This window comes from Antennarius striatus, chromosome 2 (assembly GCF_040054535.1).
Source record: "Antennarius striatus isolate MH-2024 chromosome 2, ASM4005453v1, whole genome shotgun sequence".
Taxonomy (NCBI): Eukaryota; Metazoa; Chordata; class Actinopteri; order Lophiiformes; family Antennariidae; genus Antennarius; species Antennarius striatus.
The window spans coordinates 23670676-23688313 of record NC_090777.1 but is presented as its reverse complement, the minus strand read 5'-3'; the positions used below and the strand labels follow the sequence as shown (position 1 = coordinate 23688313).

Sequence of the window (17638 nt, the reverse complement as noted above, 5' to 3'; positions counted from 1 at the left end):
GAGCGACTGGTACGTTGAGTTAGCCCCGCCTCCTTCTAGATTCTCATTGGCTGTATGATTATTAATTATGCCGGCAACGCTGATTCAGTTTCGCAGATGATTGGATGGTATACACATATTGAGAAACATCATGTAGTTGATTGGATATGGGTCACTAGTGGGCGGGACATCACAGACTAAACATGATTGAACAATCTAATTCATTTGTACGGTTGATATTAGGTTAAAATACTTTTGATTTTTTTTTCAATCTTCAGCCTCAACCGTAATAAAACTATAAAAGATTTTAAAAACGTCCTGTTCATTTCCTTGTGTTTAGTAGCTTGTGTTGAATGTAAATAATGCATATTTTCTTCCTGATTAACTTTTAATGATTTTCTGACTTACATAACTATGTAAAACAACAAAAGAAATGTATGCGCCATGCATTCCTCAGGCTGAATAAGTGGAATATGCGAAACAAAAACCACTATATCCCATCAGCTTTGATTAAAGCAGTAATTCTCCTCCTCATGGATAGATGCAACCTCTAGGATGTCATTCTGTTGGATGTTGGCCTCCTCATCTGTCAGAACTGTTGCTGCTGAGTCTGCAGGGGATGTTCATCCTGTAGTACTCACTCGATCAAGCTGCGTGCACATAATCCTGGCGGTGTATCTTGTCAACGCAGCATCAGTTTCAGGTCCTTGGGCTCAAAGTCCATCATGCTTCAACAATTTCTTATTATTTTGGCTTGTGCAGGCCTGTTGAAGGTGCCATTGATCTGTTACTGCAGAAGTGACTCTGAGGAAACGATCTGCATTCTGGGTCCGGCTTCTTTTCTAAGGCCATGTAGTTTGTTGCAGCTAATGGGAGAGTTTGCACACGATTTTAATTTTGAATTCACAACCCTTTGACTTGCAAACATGATGCTTAAGCGTGAAAGCTTTTCCGTATCCTGAGAGGAAGTGATCAATAACAGAGACTGATGGACATCCTGAACCTTTTCTCCTTCACAGTTGCGGAAAATTACAGTTCTAACAGCATGCCAAAGCGTGTGTGTATGTTAGAGTCATTCCAACTGTTGAGAGGAGGCAGACCTACTGTGGATGTACGATAGGGAGTGGTGACAAGTTCAGAACCACTAATCCACTGATCCACTCACATAGAGATGGAATTTAGACACCAATCCAATCAGAACAATCTACCTTCTTAGACGCTACAATCTGTGACAAATGTCTTATAATTAAATTAAATAAATTGATGCTTTATGCTTATTAATTTTTTTAAAAAGTGCAAAATCATTGCAAGTTGCACGAACAAATAAAACGAATCTCCAGGCGCCAGGGGTCCAGATTTCAGAAGGATGCTGAAGATTGGAGGTCAAGCTTGTCACCTCTGAATGCAATCTGTTTGTGAGTGACGAAAGTAAACAAGGACTTTGGCACGGGTAAAGCATGGCCGAGATTAGCTTGGCCTCAGAGCAGAGCATGAAATCAACTGTCAAGAAACAGAGGAGGTCAGTGCATGGAGTTTTTTGCCATGTTCTTTTCACCTTCTACTGCTCTCAACTTGTAAAACATCACACGAGAAACTGATGATTCTGAAGACAGATTCAATTGTGTTATGCCTAAATTTCATGCAAGTTTGTGCACAATTCTGGAAAGCTTAAGGATACGGAGCATACAGTTCAGTATCATCGGAAATTGTAGCCATAATTCAAGCAAGGCCCGATAAATGTTTTTAAATATTTTCACTGCCTCCACTTTTCCATATGAGACACATTATCACAATTTCCTGTCGCCATTTTTGATGTCATGTTTTTAAATCTCCCTACTGCTGTTGAGTGGATGATCTCAGACTTTATTTCTTGTTTCTGTGTAAAAAAAAAATCACCAACAACAAATCTCAGGTAAACACATTGCTCTTTATTTAGCAACAACAACATCATGAAATTGTCTCCAGTTTCTCATTAATCTTTTTTTTTTCCTTCTCATTCCGAACAAAAATGATGTGACCAGTTTAAGGCTTTTTGATTCTAGCTTTGTGTATGAGGTTCAGCCTCCACCGACACCAAGCCCATTTCATGGTACACCGAGTGGATGTATTGTGCTAGCACCATATTGAAGCCCCCGCCCCCCATGCCCACTCTGCTTTGTTACTTTACTGGGGGTGTTAGAGATGCTCTGTGCACTAATTCTTTATTTCAGTGTCACCTGGAAAAATACGCTGACTGGACAGTGTTTACAACAAGACTGTCACACCTCATGAAACGATTAGAAATGAACCTAAATGCACACAGCAGGACTCCCATACACACACTGGTGTGTGAGCTCTCTCTTTGTCGCACACACACACACACACACACACACACACACACACACACACACACACACACACACACACACACCCTCTTGTGGCTATTCTATAATAAAACAAAACCCTGATAAATGAAAGCACAGTAACACTTTATTTTACAGGTCATTATTTTGTAATAAAGGGAACTTTGTAACTTCGCACTTTATCAGTAAAAGATTTAATTAGACAAACGTTCACCCATACATCTAATTATTTTACGTAAAAGCAACATCTGATGCTTTGACTCCTCAACTCTAAAAAAAAAACCTCCCCAAAGTATTTAGAATAACATTGTTGTCATTATTGGCTTCATCCATGAAGTTAGAAGCAAAAAACTTGGATCCCACTATGGTGAAGGATCATTCAGCATTTAGATGACCATTGGATTTTTCCTCTCCCTTTATTTTAGTGTGAAAGAAAGAGATCTGTAGCATAAAGTGTTTCCAAAGGTCCCACCTGCCTTTATCATCAATACCATCAGAGATATTCAGAGCTTTTAGGAGTCTGCAGCTATTTCTTTTTTTTTTTTAATTAAGTTTTCGGACAACAAAGTATTGACATCGTACAACAACAGACGGTGCTGTCCCTCTGAAACTTCATTGTACAGTTTAATTTACATGGATGTGTTGTGTATCCTACGTGTGTCAGACGGATGCGGTATGAAAATACAACTGTTGAGAGTCTCATCGGTAGAATATATACTGTTAACGGAAATCATAACGTAGCTTTTGTTCAATACATACACGTTTCTGAAAGAAGGTACATCTTCTTAGAATAATAGTGATGGCATGTGTCCCCCCTCAAAAAAAACAAAAACAGATTGCTTGTAAACACACACAAATCTCTTTTTGTTCTAGCTTACTTCAAAAAACAGATCTAGTACCACAGGAATGTCGTAAATCCCACTAACGGTATTAAAATGCTCAAAGCCAAGTCACAAATAATCACATTTGTTTTTACATTCAACTCAAATGTTGCTTTTGAGCCGCGCTTCAGGTTAGAAGCAGCATCCTCGAACATCCCTTCAACATGAGTGAATAGCTATGGAAATTCACTTGTGTGTCAACCGTTTTTCAGCGTCTGCTGTGCGTTTTCAGGTTGTGTTAAAAAAGAAAAAAAAAACCACAGTGCGACCGTCACCACTCCTACTCACTGATCTGCATCTGGTTTGGTGATGTTTCTGTTGTAGCTGCCATAAATAGTCATGCATGTTGAAGGCTCGCCTTGAGAGGATGCGCTGGAGCGCTTTTGTCATGGAGGACTTCCTGCCTCTGATTGATACACAGCTCCGCCTCTCTGGCTACCTGTGCTTTTCTCTATATTCACCGGACAACCGACTTCTACCTGTACCAAAACCCCACCTGAGAAATGATACAGAAAACTAAATATGCACCATCATCAAACCACGTCACAGCACTTTGCCTTTGTAGAAAATAAAGACACCACACCCTGTCCCCCTCCCTCCAACTGCTCGCCTCCACTTCCTGACAGTCCGGAGAGCAATCGAGACGGCGTGGAGCTCAAACAGACCGATCAGTGGGAGTCGTCTACCTGCCGATTAAAGCCAGGTGTGAGATAGTCGCCGCGCCTCCAGTGCGTCACACAGTGGTCTCGTACTCCATCACTTCTTTGGGTGTGCCCAGACAGCGGTACTGAATTCTTGGCGTCACCGGGGCGGCGCTTTCCAGCACCAGGATGGTTTTACGCAGCCGGCGGTCGATGAAGTGAGCGTCCCAGGCGGGGTACTTCTTCCTGGGCAGGTCTATCCGGATGACAGGCCCCTCTGTCCTGGGTGTGAGGTTGTTCGCCGGCGCCTGAGCTCCCCGAGGCGGTCGCACTTGAAACACGTCTCCATCCACCCCGGGCCCCTGCTCCTTTTCGGATCCTTTAGTTCTCTGGAGGGTTCTGGGGGGGCTGCTCACCACGTCAGGGGGGAGGCTGGATGCCGGAGAGACCAGCGACTCCACAGGCACCTCCTTTTCCACAATGTAACCCCAACCTGAGACGGGACCATCTGGGTGCAACAGGCAGTAATACACAAACATGAAGAAGGTGCCCAGAGCGTAGCTGCTGGCCACCACACACACCATGATGACGGCGTAGAAGTCCGAGATACGAGAGCCGCGGTACAGGTACCAGGTGGTTGTGAGTGCCACGTTCTCCACGAACACAGTCAGGCTGTAGATGAGCATCCTGCAACGAGTGCGCCCCTCCCTCACACTGAACCAGCAGAAAACATACACAATGCCCACCATCATGTTATAGATGATCTCCTCCCATTTGGACATGCAGAAGTCCGTCTCGCCTTGAATTATCCAAAACGTCATGATGCACCAGTGGGCCACGATGAAGATGCCGAAATACAGCTGGAACACAGACGCAAACAGGGCGAAGGCCAGAGTGCGCGCCCCAATAGTGAACAGGTGCCACAGGATCTGAACGATGACAGCCTTGTAGGTCATGGGTAGCTTATCATCTCGGGAGTCCCTCAGGACTTTCTGATAGGAGGCGATCATCCAAGCGAGGGATATCAGCGAGGCGGAAGCTGAGAGCCCTGGGGAAGTAGAGGGAAAAAAAGAGAGAGATGGAGCCATTTAGATAAGATAGCAGCGGCTCTGGGGTCGCCGTTTCGACATTTAGCGCAGGAAGAATGTACGTTTCCACCAGGTGTTCATCCACGGCGTGGGCCGCAGACGTACGACTGACTGATGCAGTCGTTCTTGGACGCTCACCTTGAAGGGGCAGCACATGCCGGGCCTGGATCATGATGCTGAGCTGCAGCACCAGCTGGGGGGCGCTCTTCAGGAAAGACTCCAGAAGACGCAGCATGCTGATATCGGCGCTCTCGAACATCATGCGCCAGTAGAAGTGACGCCGCTCGGGGTCTCTGTGCCACCGGCTCTGCACGCCCAAATACAGGGCGTGGACGTACCTGTTTGAACCGGAAGCAGATATCTTATTCCATAAATGGTGCGTTCAAGACACATCGGAAATTGGGAAAATATAACGTCCATATGAAGTTATTTGACAGCTTGTTCCAATCCCATTAAAATTTCATTATAATGATAATAATAATAATCATATATTAATATATTTACATTCTTTATACATAAGTGAAGTTACGGTTTTAATGAACACACTTGAAATAATTGATGTCCATCCACTTGTCCACTGAAGCATTACTGATACAGTCATGATTCGCTATTGATGTTGCCAATCCCCTCTGTGTGCTTACTGTTCTCCACAGTGATGACGTGACACGATATTTTCAGAGATCACATGATCCTAAAATGGAATCAAGACTTAACATTTAGCTGAGAAAAGCTGAATTTTAAGGTTTATTAACATGCTTAAAAAACTTTTGAACATCAAACACAGACTCTCGGGAGACAGAACTCATTATTCCAAATTCTTGGAGTCACCAGTAGTCCTTGGCAAAAAAAAAAAAGGGAAGTCGCTTGCACAATCTAGGATTTAGATTAGACTGAAATTGAACTAAGTAGCTCTGTGGTTTTAATGTTAGCTGAATGAATATAAGTGCTTGCCTGCAACCTCAATTTACCTAAAGTCAGTCGGAATCGAAGCTAAATATGAGTGAATGAATAAACAAGGAGTCCCACTTGGTCTCAACCTCCGCTGTAACAGCCACCTATAATTAACTCACATCACTTTGTTGGCCTAAGAACTATGCAAATATATGTGTGCGTTAATATGTTGACACCAAGAAAAGCAATCTGTAAGCGATCATCATTACGCAGCTCTGAGGGGGTTTGGAGACTGGTGGCTGTCGCTGGAACTGAAGCTATAAATGTCCCAGTAATTGCCTGGAGGAGAAAGGTCAGAGGAGCGCTGTGTCAACAAGCCAATGAACCACTAGGGAGTTTGTGTAACCCCTTTTTGTTCTGCTTCCTGCTACACAAAGTGCGCCTTGGGATCTAACACACTGACAGAATGGAGCATAATGAGGGTCAAAGCTTCAGCCGCACAGGAGGAGACGCGCAATTCCATCGCTGCGCAACGCAACCCCCGTGCGCCATCTCTGGTGTGCTGACATTTCATTCTCACAAATTGATCCCGGTTCACCTGCCCCGGTGCGTATCGGTGACAGATCATTCCCGGGTTAACGGCTGTTCGGTAGAACAACCCGGTAATCCTCTTAATGTGCGGACGCGCTGGTCTGAGAGCAGCGGCGGCGGCGAGCAGGACGCACACGGCAGCTTTTAATGGCATTACCGGTAATTCTGTGCCGCCACAAGGTTTTTTAATGCGCTCCTGGACACACTCGCACATAGAAGCCTAAGTCTCCAGGAGGAAGTGAGGAATCAATATTTATTACCCGCTGGGAGAGAGAGACACCGCAAAGAGAGACGCAGACGAAAGCCTGCGGATAAATCAAACAGTTGATTTGCCTCTGATTTCATCATTACACCTAATTTGTAAATCCGTGACACCCCAAACTTTTCCCTTCATTTCACCTTTTTTGTCTCACTCCCCTCTCACCACAGCTCATCTGAGCGCCTCCCTGACTGGCAGAGCCTCACAGCCTGTCAGAGCCGATCAGGGCGCAGCAGCCCCACCATCACCGGAGGAGCCACTGACCTACAGACCCACTAGCATCCAACCGACAGCAGGACGCACTGCTTTGCTTTGTGTCTCCCCGGTAATTAAACGTGTTTGTGCTCAGAGGAGAGACAGGAAGGAGATCTGAGAATATAGATTTTACAAACATGAAGGAAAGGAGCCTCAAGCTAAGAGCTGAAAATACACTAGACACTGACAGGGAGGTGGGCACACACACACATTTCACTCCAAATAGGAAGCTACTCTCTTGACATTTCTGATTTTCTTCAGCAGTCGGATTCCTTCTTGTCCAAACCCCCCAGGACGTGGGTATTTTTATTCCTCTATAAAAGGCGATAGTGTGGATGCCTTGATGATTTTTCTGGAGGAGATGATTGACCTAAAAGAGGGAATGGGGTGGAGTCTGATTCTCCTATTCCAAACTGGGGAGGTGTGGGGGTGGATAGAGGGGGGATTGGAGTGGTAGTGGGGGGGGGGGGCAAACATGAGAAAGGCATTCTGGCATTTTGGGCACTGTTCTCCCTAAATGACGTTTCATAAGCGTTCAGCCACAGGGAGGGAGTGATGCTGGGCTTTGGAGACTGCATGTGCACACACACACACACACACACACACACACACACACACACACACACACACACACACACACACACACAAAGGAAGAGGTAGTGTCCCCTTTCGCCTCGTATCTCGTTATGGGTGTGCAGACTCACCTCCAGACCTGCGCCAGCTGGAAGATGTGCACCAGGGCCTGGAAGAGCCACATGAAGACTCTGCAGCAGCCCCGGGCTCCTCCCACGTCCCCCGGCCCCGGCAGCACCCCGGCCGCGTCAGTGCGGCCAGCGCCCCGCTCGCCGCTGTCCTTGGTGCTGAAGTCGCTCTCCTCCGCGCCCGACGCCGCTACCACGGCGGCGGCGGCCGTGCCGCTCTCGATGGTTTGCGCGAAATCGTAGGCGAACCATCGGAAGCTCAACACCTGCACGACCACGGACGGGACTATCACAAAGACCAGAGTCAGGGCGAAGCACCAGTAGTACCTCCGCAGGTAGTAGTCCGCCGCCAGCCACAGGTCTGAGGCCCCGTCCGAGAAGAAGACCAGAAGGGCGCACAGCGTCCAGCAGAAGTCCGGGAGGGTGTAGCGCTGCTCGGCGGGACGGGGCTGCGGAGGCCGCGGCTCGGACCTGGAAGGACACTCGGGTGGGATTTCTATTCGCTGAGAGACGGCTGCACCGTCAGATTTCGCGGCCATGTTTGTTGTAGAGAAGAGAGTGAGTAAGAGATGGGAGAATGATGGAAGGGGGAGGGGGGTCGCGTGCCCTGTCGGTTTGCATGCGCGCGTGTGGGAGAGAGGGAGGGGAAAGGAGGAGGGGGAGGAGGAGGGGGGGGGGGAGTGGGAGGAGCAGGGGGAGGGGGGAGGAGCCAGTCATCAAACAGCAATGATAATATAGAGAAAAGGGATTTGAACTGCGATGACGTCAAATCCGCAAGTTAAAACAATCGATTACCGCTAGGCTCGATTAATCGCAATAATTGAGAATCAAACATAATCGATGAACCTTTATTTAATGCATCCAGTGGCGATCCTAATACTCTGGGAGGGGCTGGGGGCGGGAGGGCTAAATCATTTAGCTGGCAAGCTAATGCCACCATATGTATAATGATAGTAGTTTGTGTATAATTTAGATCCTCTTTATAAATTTACTTGATTGTTTTCTTAGTCTATATGTTTTATTTAAGAAATAGTAAATAATACAAAATTTATTTTATAAGTGCTTTAAGATTTTTGTAATCAAATAAATCCAGTCAGTTTTAGGTAGTTTAGTGATCACACTGAGGTTCATGCCCTTTAAAGTCAAATTTGAAGTTCTCCAGCAGTCTGCAGTCAGATCAGCTGACTCAACACTTCCACTAAAACTCTGTTGATTTGGGCTTTGGCTGTCACTCCTGCCAACAGGAAACACCACCGTTTCACCCAACTTTCAACATGTCAATACTCTCATGGAGGCGCTGAGGCTGTCTCAACCACGTCTGGATAGATTACCAACTTGAGCTGCTTTCAAAATCATACAGAAAACACGACTGCAATCGTAGCTTCAAGGACTATACATGGCGACTTTTATATTCAGAATTATCCAAACAATAACCATTTTAAGACATCCAAGTTTAAATAAGGGAAAGACACAATAATGAAAATGTACTAAAATTTAATCATTCATAAAAGCTGGAAAATCATCTGTGACAGCAATATTAGAGTTGGTTTAGTACAATATATTTTCAGCCTCAAGACACAAATCAGAACACACCATTTCCCCCATTGGTCTATAAAATACTAATTTCCTTAGCTTTATTATGCAAAATTGAAGTAGAATATATTATGGGAAATATGGAAGGCTTGCAGCTTTCAATATAAAACAAAGTCACTTAGGAAAGATGTTATCTCATCAATACACATCCTTGTAAGTAGAGCAAGAAACGCATGAACAGTAATGCATCTTTGTTGACACCGTTAGTGCAGAAATGCGTGACGAGGTCAACATTTCACATGTTTTCTTTTGCAAAAGTATCATCACAATATGCCAAAGATTGAGGTTACTTTTAATAAAACGTTTTAGTTCCCATATATGGATTTAAACCCACGGCCTCTTCTTTTACACCAATATTTCTAAAAGAAAGATATCCTGGAGAAGAAAAACAAAAAAACACAGAGCTGTCGTCGGGATGAGAAAACAAAAAAGTGGATATCTTTGCCCATAGAGAAGCACAGATTATCTTGAGATTATGTGCCGTCTCCTGTCATTATGCGAGTGGTGAAGTATCTCAGTCAGCCCGTTTCAAATTGCTCTGGAGAGGACTTGGAATGCTGGCACGATCCATTGGGAAACAGTTAATCATTACACGTTTCTGAAAGCAGGGAAAATATAATGTCAGTGCACTTTCAAAATGATGTGGAACATGAGCGGTTTGCAGAGAGCATCAGTTTAGAGCAGAAGTCCAAAACACAAATGTCATGAGAGCCGGTCCAGTAAATAGACTCTGGGATGGAGCGATCGTTTCTCCTCTTCCTTGAACCGTCACACTGCTCCAAATGTGTACTCAAGTCATGATTCTGAGACAGCACATTGACTAACTCGAATATTTAGTTGCACAACTCCCTTGATATTTTCTGCGCTTGCAGTCGAGTATTCGTTAAAGTGTGAGAGCGTAAATTCTCCTCTGTTACAACATGTTCATGGAAAATGAAAAGGTGTTTTTTTCATGGACCGATTTGATGGGAAATTAAATGAATCTTCTGAAACCCACGGCTGATGAATAAACAAATATACTCAACATGTGAGGGAAATCAGGAAACAGATTCAAGGCCAGAAGCTTCCAACTATCATTTAAACTACTGCCACAGCACACGATGTACCCAGAGGAAAAATTACTTCCTCTTTGTGAGAGAGGAAATATTTGAATACCACATATGTCGAGATTTATTAATTTGGAGCACGCTGTGGAGAAGGAATGAAATATTTTTGGCCGGAAGAGGCGAACATGTGGTGAACAAACAGCAACTAAGCCTCAAGAAAAACAGAATTCAAGGACTCATTTACAAAATACAAAAATTGAACATAAACTGTATGAAGTAGAAGATGACTTCAAAATGGCTATTAAATAATATGAGCTCTAGTGTAAAACTTAGTTCTAGATGCCGTTTGTAGAAAATGGGGAAGAACACATTGCAATGCTGGTGTATTGAAGTTTTACAAATCCAACAGCAGGTGGCGCCAAACCATTAATAACAGGTTTGACAGTAACCCATTATAGAGACTACAACCCTAAAAGGAAATGTCATATTTGTGCTCCAGTGAACGTGTGGTCACGTGGCAATGCTCGCAGGTGATGGCAAAAGCCCTGGAATGCATCTGTTCTTAAATATCTTTTCACCTCAATATGACAACGCAATTCATGCTTTAATTATTAGCGGAATGATGCAAAATTCAGTGACAGTCCAGAGCTGCTCATATCTAAAATCATTTCTGATTCAACACCCACTCACCTGGCCTGGAGCTGCTTTTGGAGAGCATTTTAGAGCAGCGTGCAATTCCCCTTCTTTTTTGTCTTCTTCTTTTCCATCGGCGTTTTTCTGTTGATCTGTCGCACCAGATCATAGAAAATCTACAACACAATACAAACACACGTATCGATAAAAAGAACACGTAGACCTCTGTGTCATACCAGCTCATGTGGTATATTATCAGTACCCACCTCATTAACATTGATCTTTGATTTAGCTGAGGTCTCTAAAAAGGCACAGTTGCACCACTGGCGAGCCAGGTTCTGACCTTGATCCTTGCCAACCACACGCTCGTCCTCCAGATCGCACTTGTTTCCCACCAAGATCATGGGAACCTGATTGACAGAATTATTGTTTTCAACTCAATGCTTTCATCACCAGGGAGCACTTTCTTAATTACAGTAGATTCACGTTTGTTTTAGCCGTGTGAGACCTTAACCAAAAAACATGGGCCAAGCATGCGACCTATGAATAAATAAAGCACACACTCAGCGTGCTGTATACTGTATCCTCTCTCTAAATTAAGAGATGAAGAGATCGAGACGTAAAGTGGCAGACAGCAGCCAGCAACAGCCATGACATTTCCACCCTGTCACTAAGTTCAAGCCCCCCTTCGCTCTGACCCGTCTCCAGCGGAGCTGACTTTAATGAGAGGGTGAGGGGTCTCACAGGAGACACGGGTAGATTATATATCGGATCACGAAAGGTTATCACAAGACGAAGACTGTCTGAGAAGATGACTGAAAGAATCACAAGAGCTGGCATGTTGTAAAAGAAAGGAAAAAACTAGTTGGTTCATGTTTCCAATGCACATTATTCAGACGTGGGTGTCCATTGTTTGTTCCTCCTTTGTTTGTTGATAAAGAAATAAATAAGCATTCTTTTATGGTTTGTGGAACCTCCCCCTACTCTGAAGCTGAAGAATGAATTTCAGAACCCACCAGAAAAATGCATTTTTACGAAGGTGAGAGCAGACTTGGATTTTAACTTTTATATATTTTTCAGAAATATTTATTTTAATTACATTAACTAATTAAATTGAATATTTTGGGAAAGAAAAAAAAACCAAAAAACTTCATCCTAGGTTGTACTGACCATAAAATTAACGAACCAACCCTTGGAAAAATGCACAGTTTACACCAAATATAAAGTGACAGATCAAATACAATCACAATGACTGAAAACATCAATGCTGTATCTTGCATTCGTGTTTAAAATCCTCCTCCAATCACTTCATTTATTTTGGCTTTCACTGACTTCATGACAGACCAAACTCACGTCATCGGTATCTTTCACTCGCAGGATCTGCTCCCGGAGATCCGTCAGATCGTTAAACGTCGACTGTGCTGTGATAGAATACACCAAAGCGAACCCTTGGCCATTCTTCATGTACAGGTCCCTCATGGCTGTGAACTGTTCCTATAAGAAACACAGCACAGTGGAGAAACAATCAGCAGCCTGTTAGCATTCACGCTGTAGAAGCGTCCAGAGCTCAGCGCCGACTTACTGTTCCAGCTGTGTCGAGAATTTCCAACATGCACTGCTGCCCATCGACCTCGACTTGCTGTTGAAGAAATGGAACAAATTTCATATATCAAACGGAAGCCTGGAAACATGGAAATATGACAGCTCAATCAAATGAGGAGTGTTCAAAGCTTGCCTTTCTGTAGGAGTCTTCTATTGTGGGGTCGTACTTTTCCACAAATATGCCTTGCACAAACTGAACTGTCTGAAATGGATAAAAAATAAAACAAATACATCACCAACCGACACTCCTAAAACAAAAACCTACTTCCAAAGTAAAAAAAACCAAACACATATATCATGTAATAAGATTCACCACCAATACCATATATCATTAAAACTAATGAATATATGACTCTTGAGTCCTACATCACTCACCAGTGCTGATTTCCCCACTCCTCCTGATCCCAGCACCACTAGCTTGTACTCACGCATGGTGGGCAACTTCACTGGACAGCACAGGGGTCTGTGAGTAGAAACAGGATGACAAAGTGAGGCAGAGGATCTTTGTGTCACTTTCATTTAGAAAAATCTCCTGAGGTAACTAAATCAAATCAAACTTTAACTCGATCCTACGCCAAGGACAACAGCCTGCAAAGTATTTAGTTGTATTTGTCAGACAAAAATGGAATTTCTGGAGGAAACCAAATGAAAAGAAATACAAACTGAAAGAAAAGCAGCTTAAATTACATAACTGGAATTACTTTATACCACACCCTTAATGCCTTAATGAAACTTGAACAGCTTTTAACACCTTACTGGAGTCTCTTTGGTTAGCAGAAGAAGTCTCAGAATGAATAGCATCTGAAGTAGTACACTAGTGGCTGATCTGATGATCATGTGAACTCATAAAATTTAATATTGTTTGTGACATCATCTGGGAAGTCATTGTTCAGTGTGGTGGCATCTCCAGTCAATGCCATCTTGCCGAAAGGATAACCTCAGGTTCATTTCTAGAAACCTTGCCCAAAAATAAGGCCACCGGGTGGTGCAGAGGTATATTTAACGACTTTAAAATACAATAAATGAGCAAACCAAACGATTTATTTATATTTGTCTGAAAATTTTTGCCTGAAAAGTTTTCCAAGAGGCACCATCACCAAAAACAAAGAATTCAATTTCAGTGATTTCATTTAGCAAGACAACTGCAGACAGGGTCAATACCTTTATGATGCATGACACATCTAAAAAGTTATATTATTAAAAATTGTATTATTATATAAACATACACCCATGTATATTAATCAGTGTAATTTACTACAGGGACAACAATAGGGCATGAAAATGCTTAATTGCTGGCAGCCTATTGGAATCCATTTTTTAGCTTCAACCCCAAGTGGCCATCTGAAGTACTGCAGTTATTGGAGTTCCATTTTTCAGTTGAGTCCCACACATCGTTGCTCGGTTAACACCCTGTAAGCACTGAATCTCTGCTGACATGAGCAGACAAAAATGTTATCCTTCTGCCAATAAATAGGCTCTCCTTCCCACCCACTACCATGGGACTTTAGATGTCATTACAACAGGGGTGTCGCCTAAAAAAAAGGAGGAAAATTCATCGAGAAGCATTGACGGAAACCAGAGGCCATTATAGTAAAAACTTTCAATATGTGAGCCTTCAAAAATCCTGCAGCCCCATGGAATAAGAAAAGAGAACCAGAGAAAGAAAATGGGAGTGCAGTCAGTAAGTCAGAGGTTCAATCCGACAACTAACGTCATCTCATTTTGTTAAGGAGGAGAATAATCATGGAGTGTGACCCATCATTATGGCTATCAGGTTTAAACAGTTTCGAGCATATCTGATCAAAACAGTATTTACAGTCTGAGAACAGATACATGCATAAAAATCTTCACATCACAATGATCAAACCTGTTACCTTTTTTTCATTTCATGTTAAACCAACAACGGTGAGTAGATGCACCTAATTTATGTACTTTGAAAAGATTTAACAAAACTGGAATGCAAAATTAAAGACTGTTTATCTTGAAGTCCATCTAAATATCAAATGAATGTTTCAAGATAATGCTCTGAAACAAAGATAGCATGAAATACATAATTCATTAAGCAACATCTTCGCAAATAATAATCACACAAAACAACCATTCAATATCATCTGGTGCTTTCAAGGAGCGGCATTTTGAAGACTAATCTGAAATTCAAATGTCGTCTTCATTTGATGTACAAATGTCAGAGAGGGGGGAGAACCGCAGTGAAATCTCATTTGAGAACCTCTTTGAATCCACTAATCATCCCAGGTCTGCCGGACATTTGTCAAACATTGAGACAAACAATACAAAAAACACTCAGTCACGCTTGACTGGCATTTGCAATGCTAACTACAATGTATGAAACACCACCAGAAACCCACAGTGGTGTGCTACAAAGAGCCATTGTAATGACCCTCCACTGCTCAAGTACAACATACAGACGGAAAATGGAGATCAGAGGGTGCGTGCAAGACAACTGCACTGAAATCATTACCAGGAAGAGGGGGTGTATCTAAGGCTGACACTAACAGGAGCCTGGGGTATTTGTTAGCCTAAATATGTACACAAAGACAAACTGCTGTAAACATATTTACATTTACTTTCAATGTTAATTTATGTGTTTCTCACAAAGCCTCCACATTAGATAAGAAACCTTTTTTCTGATTAGATACGAGGTCAGACTGAAACATTTAAGGTGCACTCAGGCTAACAACCTCCAACAAATGAATTTTTATTGGTTCTATCGATGACAGTGATTCCTTAGGAAGCTGTAGTGCTTTTTCCCATTAAAGATTTTGCTTTACATTTATGATCAAGAGAAAAATATCACAAGGGTATGCAAGGAAAAATAAAGCAAACAATCAAGCAGTGAGAATATCTTGACCTACTATGTACACGGTGGCTGCAGATGGTAACTCCCTCTACATCTGCATCTGTGGCAGAGGGGAGTCGGCAGATCCTCAGGTACACTGACGTCAGGGGGAAAGCGCTGAGTGTTGGTTGGGAGCCAGAAATCTAGGCTACACCGAACTGTCAGACAGGATGTTACCCTAAATAAGACCCAATATCAATGTGTTAAAATACAGATCAGCGCTGCAGTTACTAGTGTATATAAAAGAATACCAATTATCGGAGGTTTAACTGTTTGTAAAGGTAAACAAAAAAACAAACATAATTTAATGGGATCTGACCACTCATCCAACAAAATTTCATGAAAACCCATTCAGCAGGGTTTTTTTTACAATCCTGCTAAAAAACAAAAACATACCAAACAGAGAGGGATAACAACAAACTACTTTTCAGAATTAAATTATATGAGTTGAATTTAAAATTGAGACCTAGAATGATTATATCCATCTATGTTCAGTCAGGATGTTAATGCTTTTGAAAGATGACTTTTTTTGTTGTCAGTTTAGGAGCTACTTTATGGTGTCCGGAGGGCGAGTTTCAACAAGTTATATAACAATCAAAACTGATAACACATTCCTCTGCACACCTGTTGCTGATCAATGTACGAAAAGCTAAAAATAAAATATATAAAATTATTCTCTGGAAAATGAACCACGTTTTTTTGTATGGCTAACTCAGGTTTCTTTGCTGCTCAGCTCTACGTGTAGAAAATAAATCTGTCAGACCCAGGAGGAGGAAAATATAACTAAATATACAAACAGACGTCTGGATGACAAACTTTAAGGAAACTTTTAAAAACTCTATCTCGATTTTATAACCTGTGCGGTAAAAGCCGTGTAGGCGCCTGATACAGAGGGTCGAACGAACATGTTTTCGTGACAACTTGCAACGTTAGCATAGTTGGTTTCGAGAGGAAGGGTGTGGCTATTAGTTTCCTAATGCTAAAGAACGCGATTTCTTCTTATCGTTAAAAACGATCGAAGAAGACAATATTAACGCGTTAACGAATGAGAAATATGAACGTTACGAGGAGTTTGACTACTTGTTTACAGTAATAGTAGCTACATTGCGACTGGCTCATAACTTCACAACTCAGATGTTATCATTAAGCTAGCAGCGTTTGGCATGTACGAGCGAACGTCTCTGGGTGTTAGCCCGGAAAATATATAGCGGGGTGTGGAGGAAAAACACCGAGTGAAATCCAATTAGCTTCGTCCAAAAAAAGAAAAATCAAGCTGAATTCACACTTAAATCTCGTCTGATTAACATCAAACTCCATTTTAAGCAGTGAAACGGGACATAGAATTGTTTCGCAAACAGTGGTGGCTAATAAGTTAGTTAGCTACTTAGCATTGGGCTAAATCAAATCTCGTTTGGGCTTACATGTATCGTTTAAGGTTCGGTACAGTGGTTCGGGTTCCGTTAGTTGATATTCTACTACTATAGATGAGATGTTACCATCTACGACTTTAACCATAACCCATGTTTGCACCGACAGCTCGTTAGTTAGTCATTAGCTGACGTTAGCTACTCAAACCAGTCACCTACGTTAGCATGTAGGCTAAGCTATTTAGCTCATAAGAATATCGCTTACACTGAGCAAGGAGTCAAATTTGTGCATCGCTTGGGAAAACAGAATGTTTATACAGTAATAACCAAACTAATGAAGCAACAACGAGGATGATTAGCTAATAAATTGCTAATTTTCACAGGGCTGAGGTTGCATTAGACACTTACCGTGTTCCGCTATGTGTGCGCTAAATCACACAGGCTGAATGTGCGGAAGAGTCGGTGCTGCAGCCACTGATTGGATCAGGATCAGCCTATCACCGCCATCCAGGTTAAGATTTAATTTGTACCTGTTCAATTCAAATGGGTTTATTTTCGTTGTAAAATGTACAAATTCGAAATTACTGTTCAAACCAAAGGTCTCCAAAATCTAGCAGCAAGTTTAAATGGACATTTATATCCTGCACCGGATTCGCTTTGTGTTGACTAGCTTCAAGAGTAAAATACACATAATGCATTAAAATTTTTCATCCAAAAGATTTATAGTTAACTTATAAGGTTAATGCAATTTAAGTTTTCTTCAAGGACTGTCATAGTGTGACTTTTATTTTTACTCACCTAAAGGTTATGAATTCTTCCATCATTGGGTATATACTAAAGGCAAATCTATAAACAATTCCAATAAATGCTTAAATTTTGCATTTATTTTTGCTTGTAAAATAATTAATGGGA

At 42.4% G+C, this 17638-nt stretch overlaps 2 protein-coding genes across 2 annotated transcripts; both read right to left on the bottom strand.

The window, feature by feature from the left end:
- Positions 1-2849: 2849 nt before the first annotated feature.
- On the bottom strand, positions 2850-8167 carry xkr7a (XK related 7a). The gene is made up of 3 exons (XM_068343554.1): positions 7632-8167; positions 5070-5269; positions 2850-4891 (listed from the first exon to the last, which is right to left on the bottom strand). The coding sequence occupies exons 1-3, from the start codon at positions 8165-8167 to the stop codon at positions 3936-3938; spliced, it is 1692 nt and encodes a 563-aa protein (XP_068199655.1). The 3' UTR covers positions 2850-3935.
- Positions 8168-9105: 938 nt separating this feature from the next.
- On the bottom strand, positions 9106-17232 carry rap1aa (RAP1A, member of RAS oncogene family a). Its single transcript, XM_068333110.1, has 9 exons — positions 17135-17232; positions 15376-15537; positions 12878-12965; positions 12636-12704; positions 12483-12539; positions 12254-12394; positions 11167-11310; positions 10958-11076; positions 9106-9819 (listed from the first exon to the last, which is right to left on the bottom strand). Exons 3-8 carry the CDS (start codon positions 12932-12934, stop codon positions 10987-10989), a joined length of 558 nt encoding a protein of 185 aa, XP_068189211.1. The 5' UTR covers positions 12935-12965; positions 15376-15537; positions 17135-17232; the 3' UTR covers positions 9106-9819; positions 10958-10986.
- Positions 17233-17638: the final 406 nt, after the last annotated feature.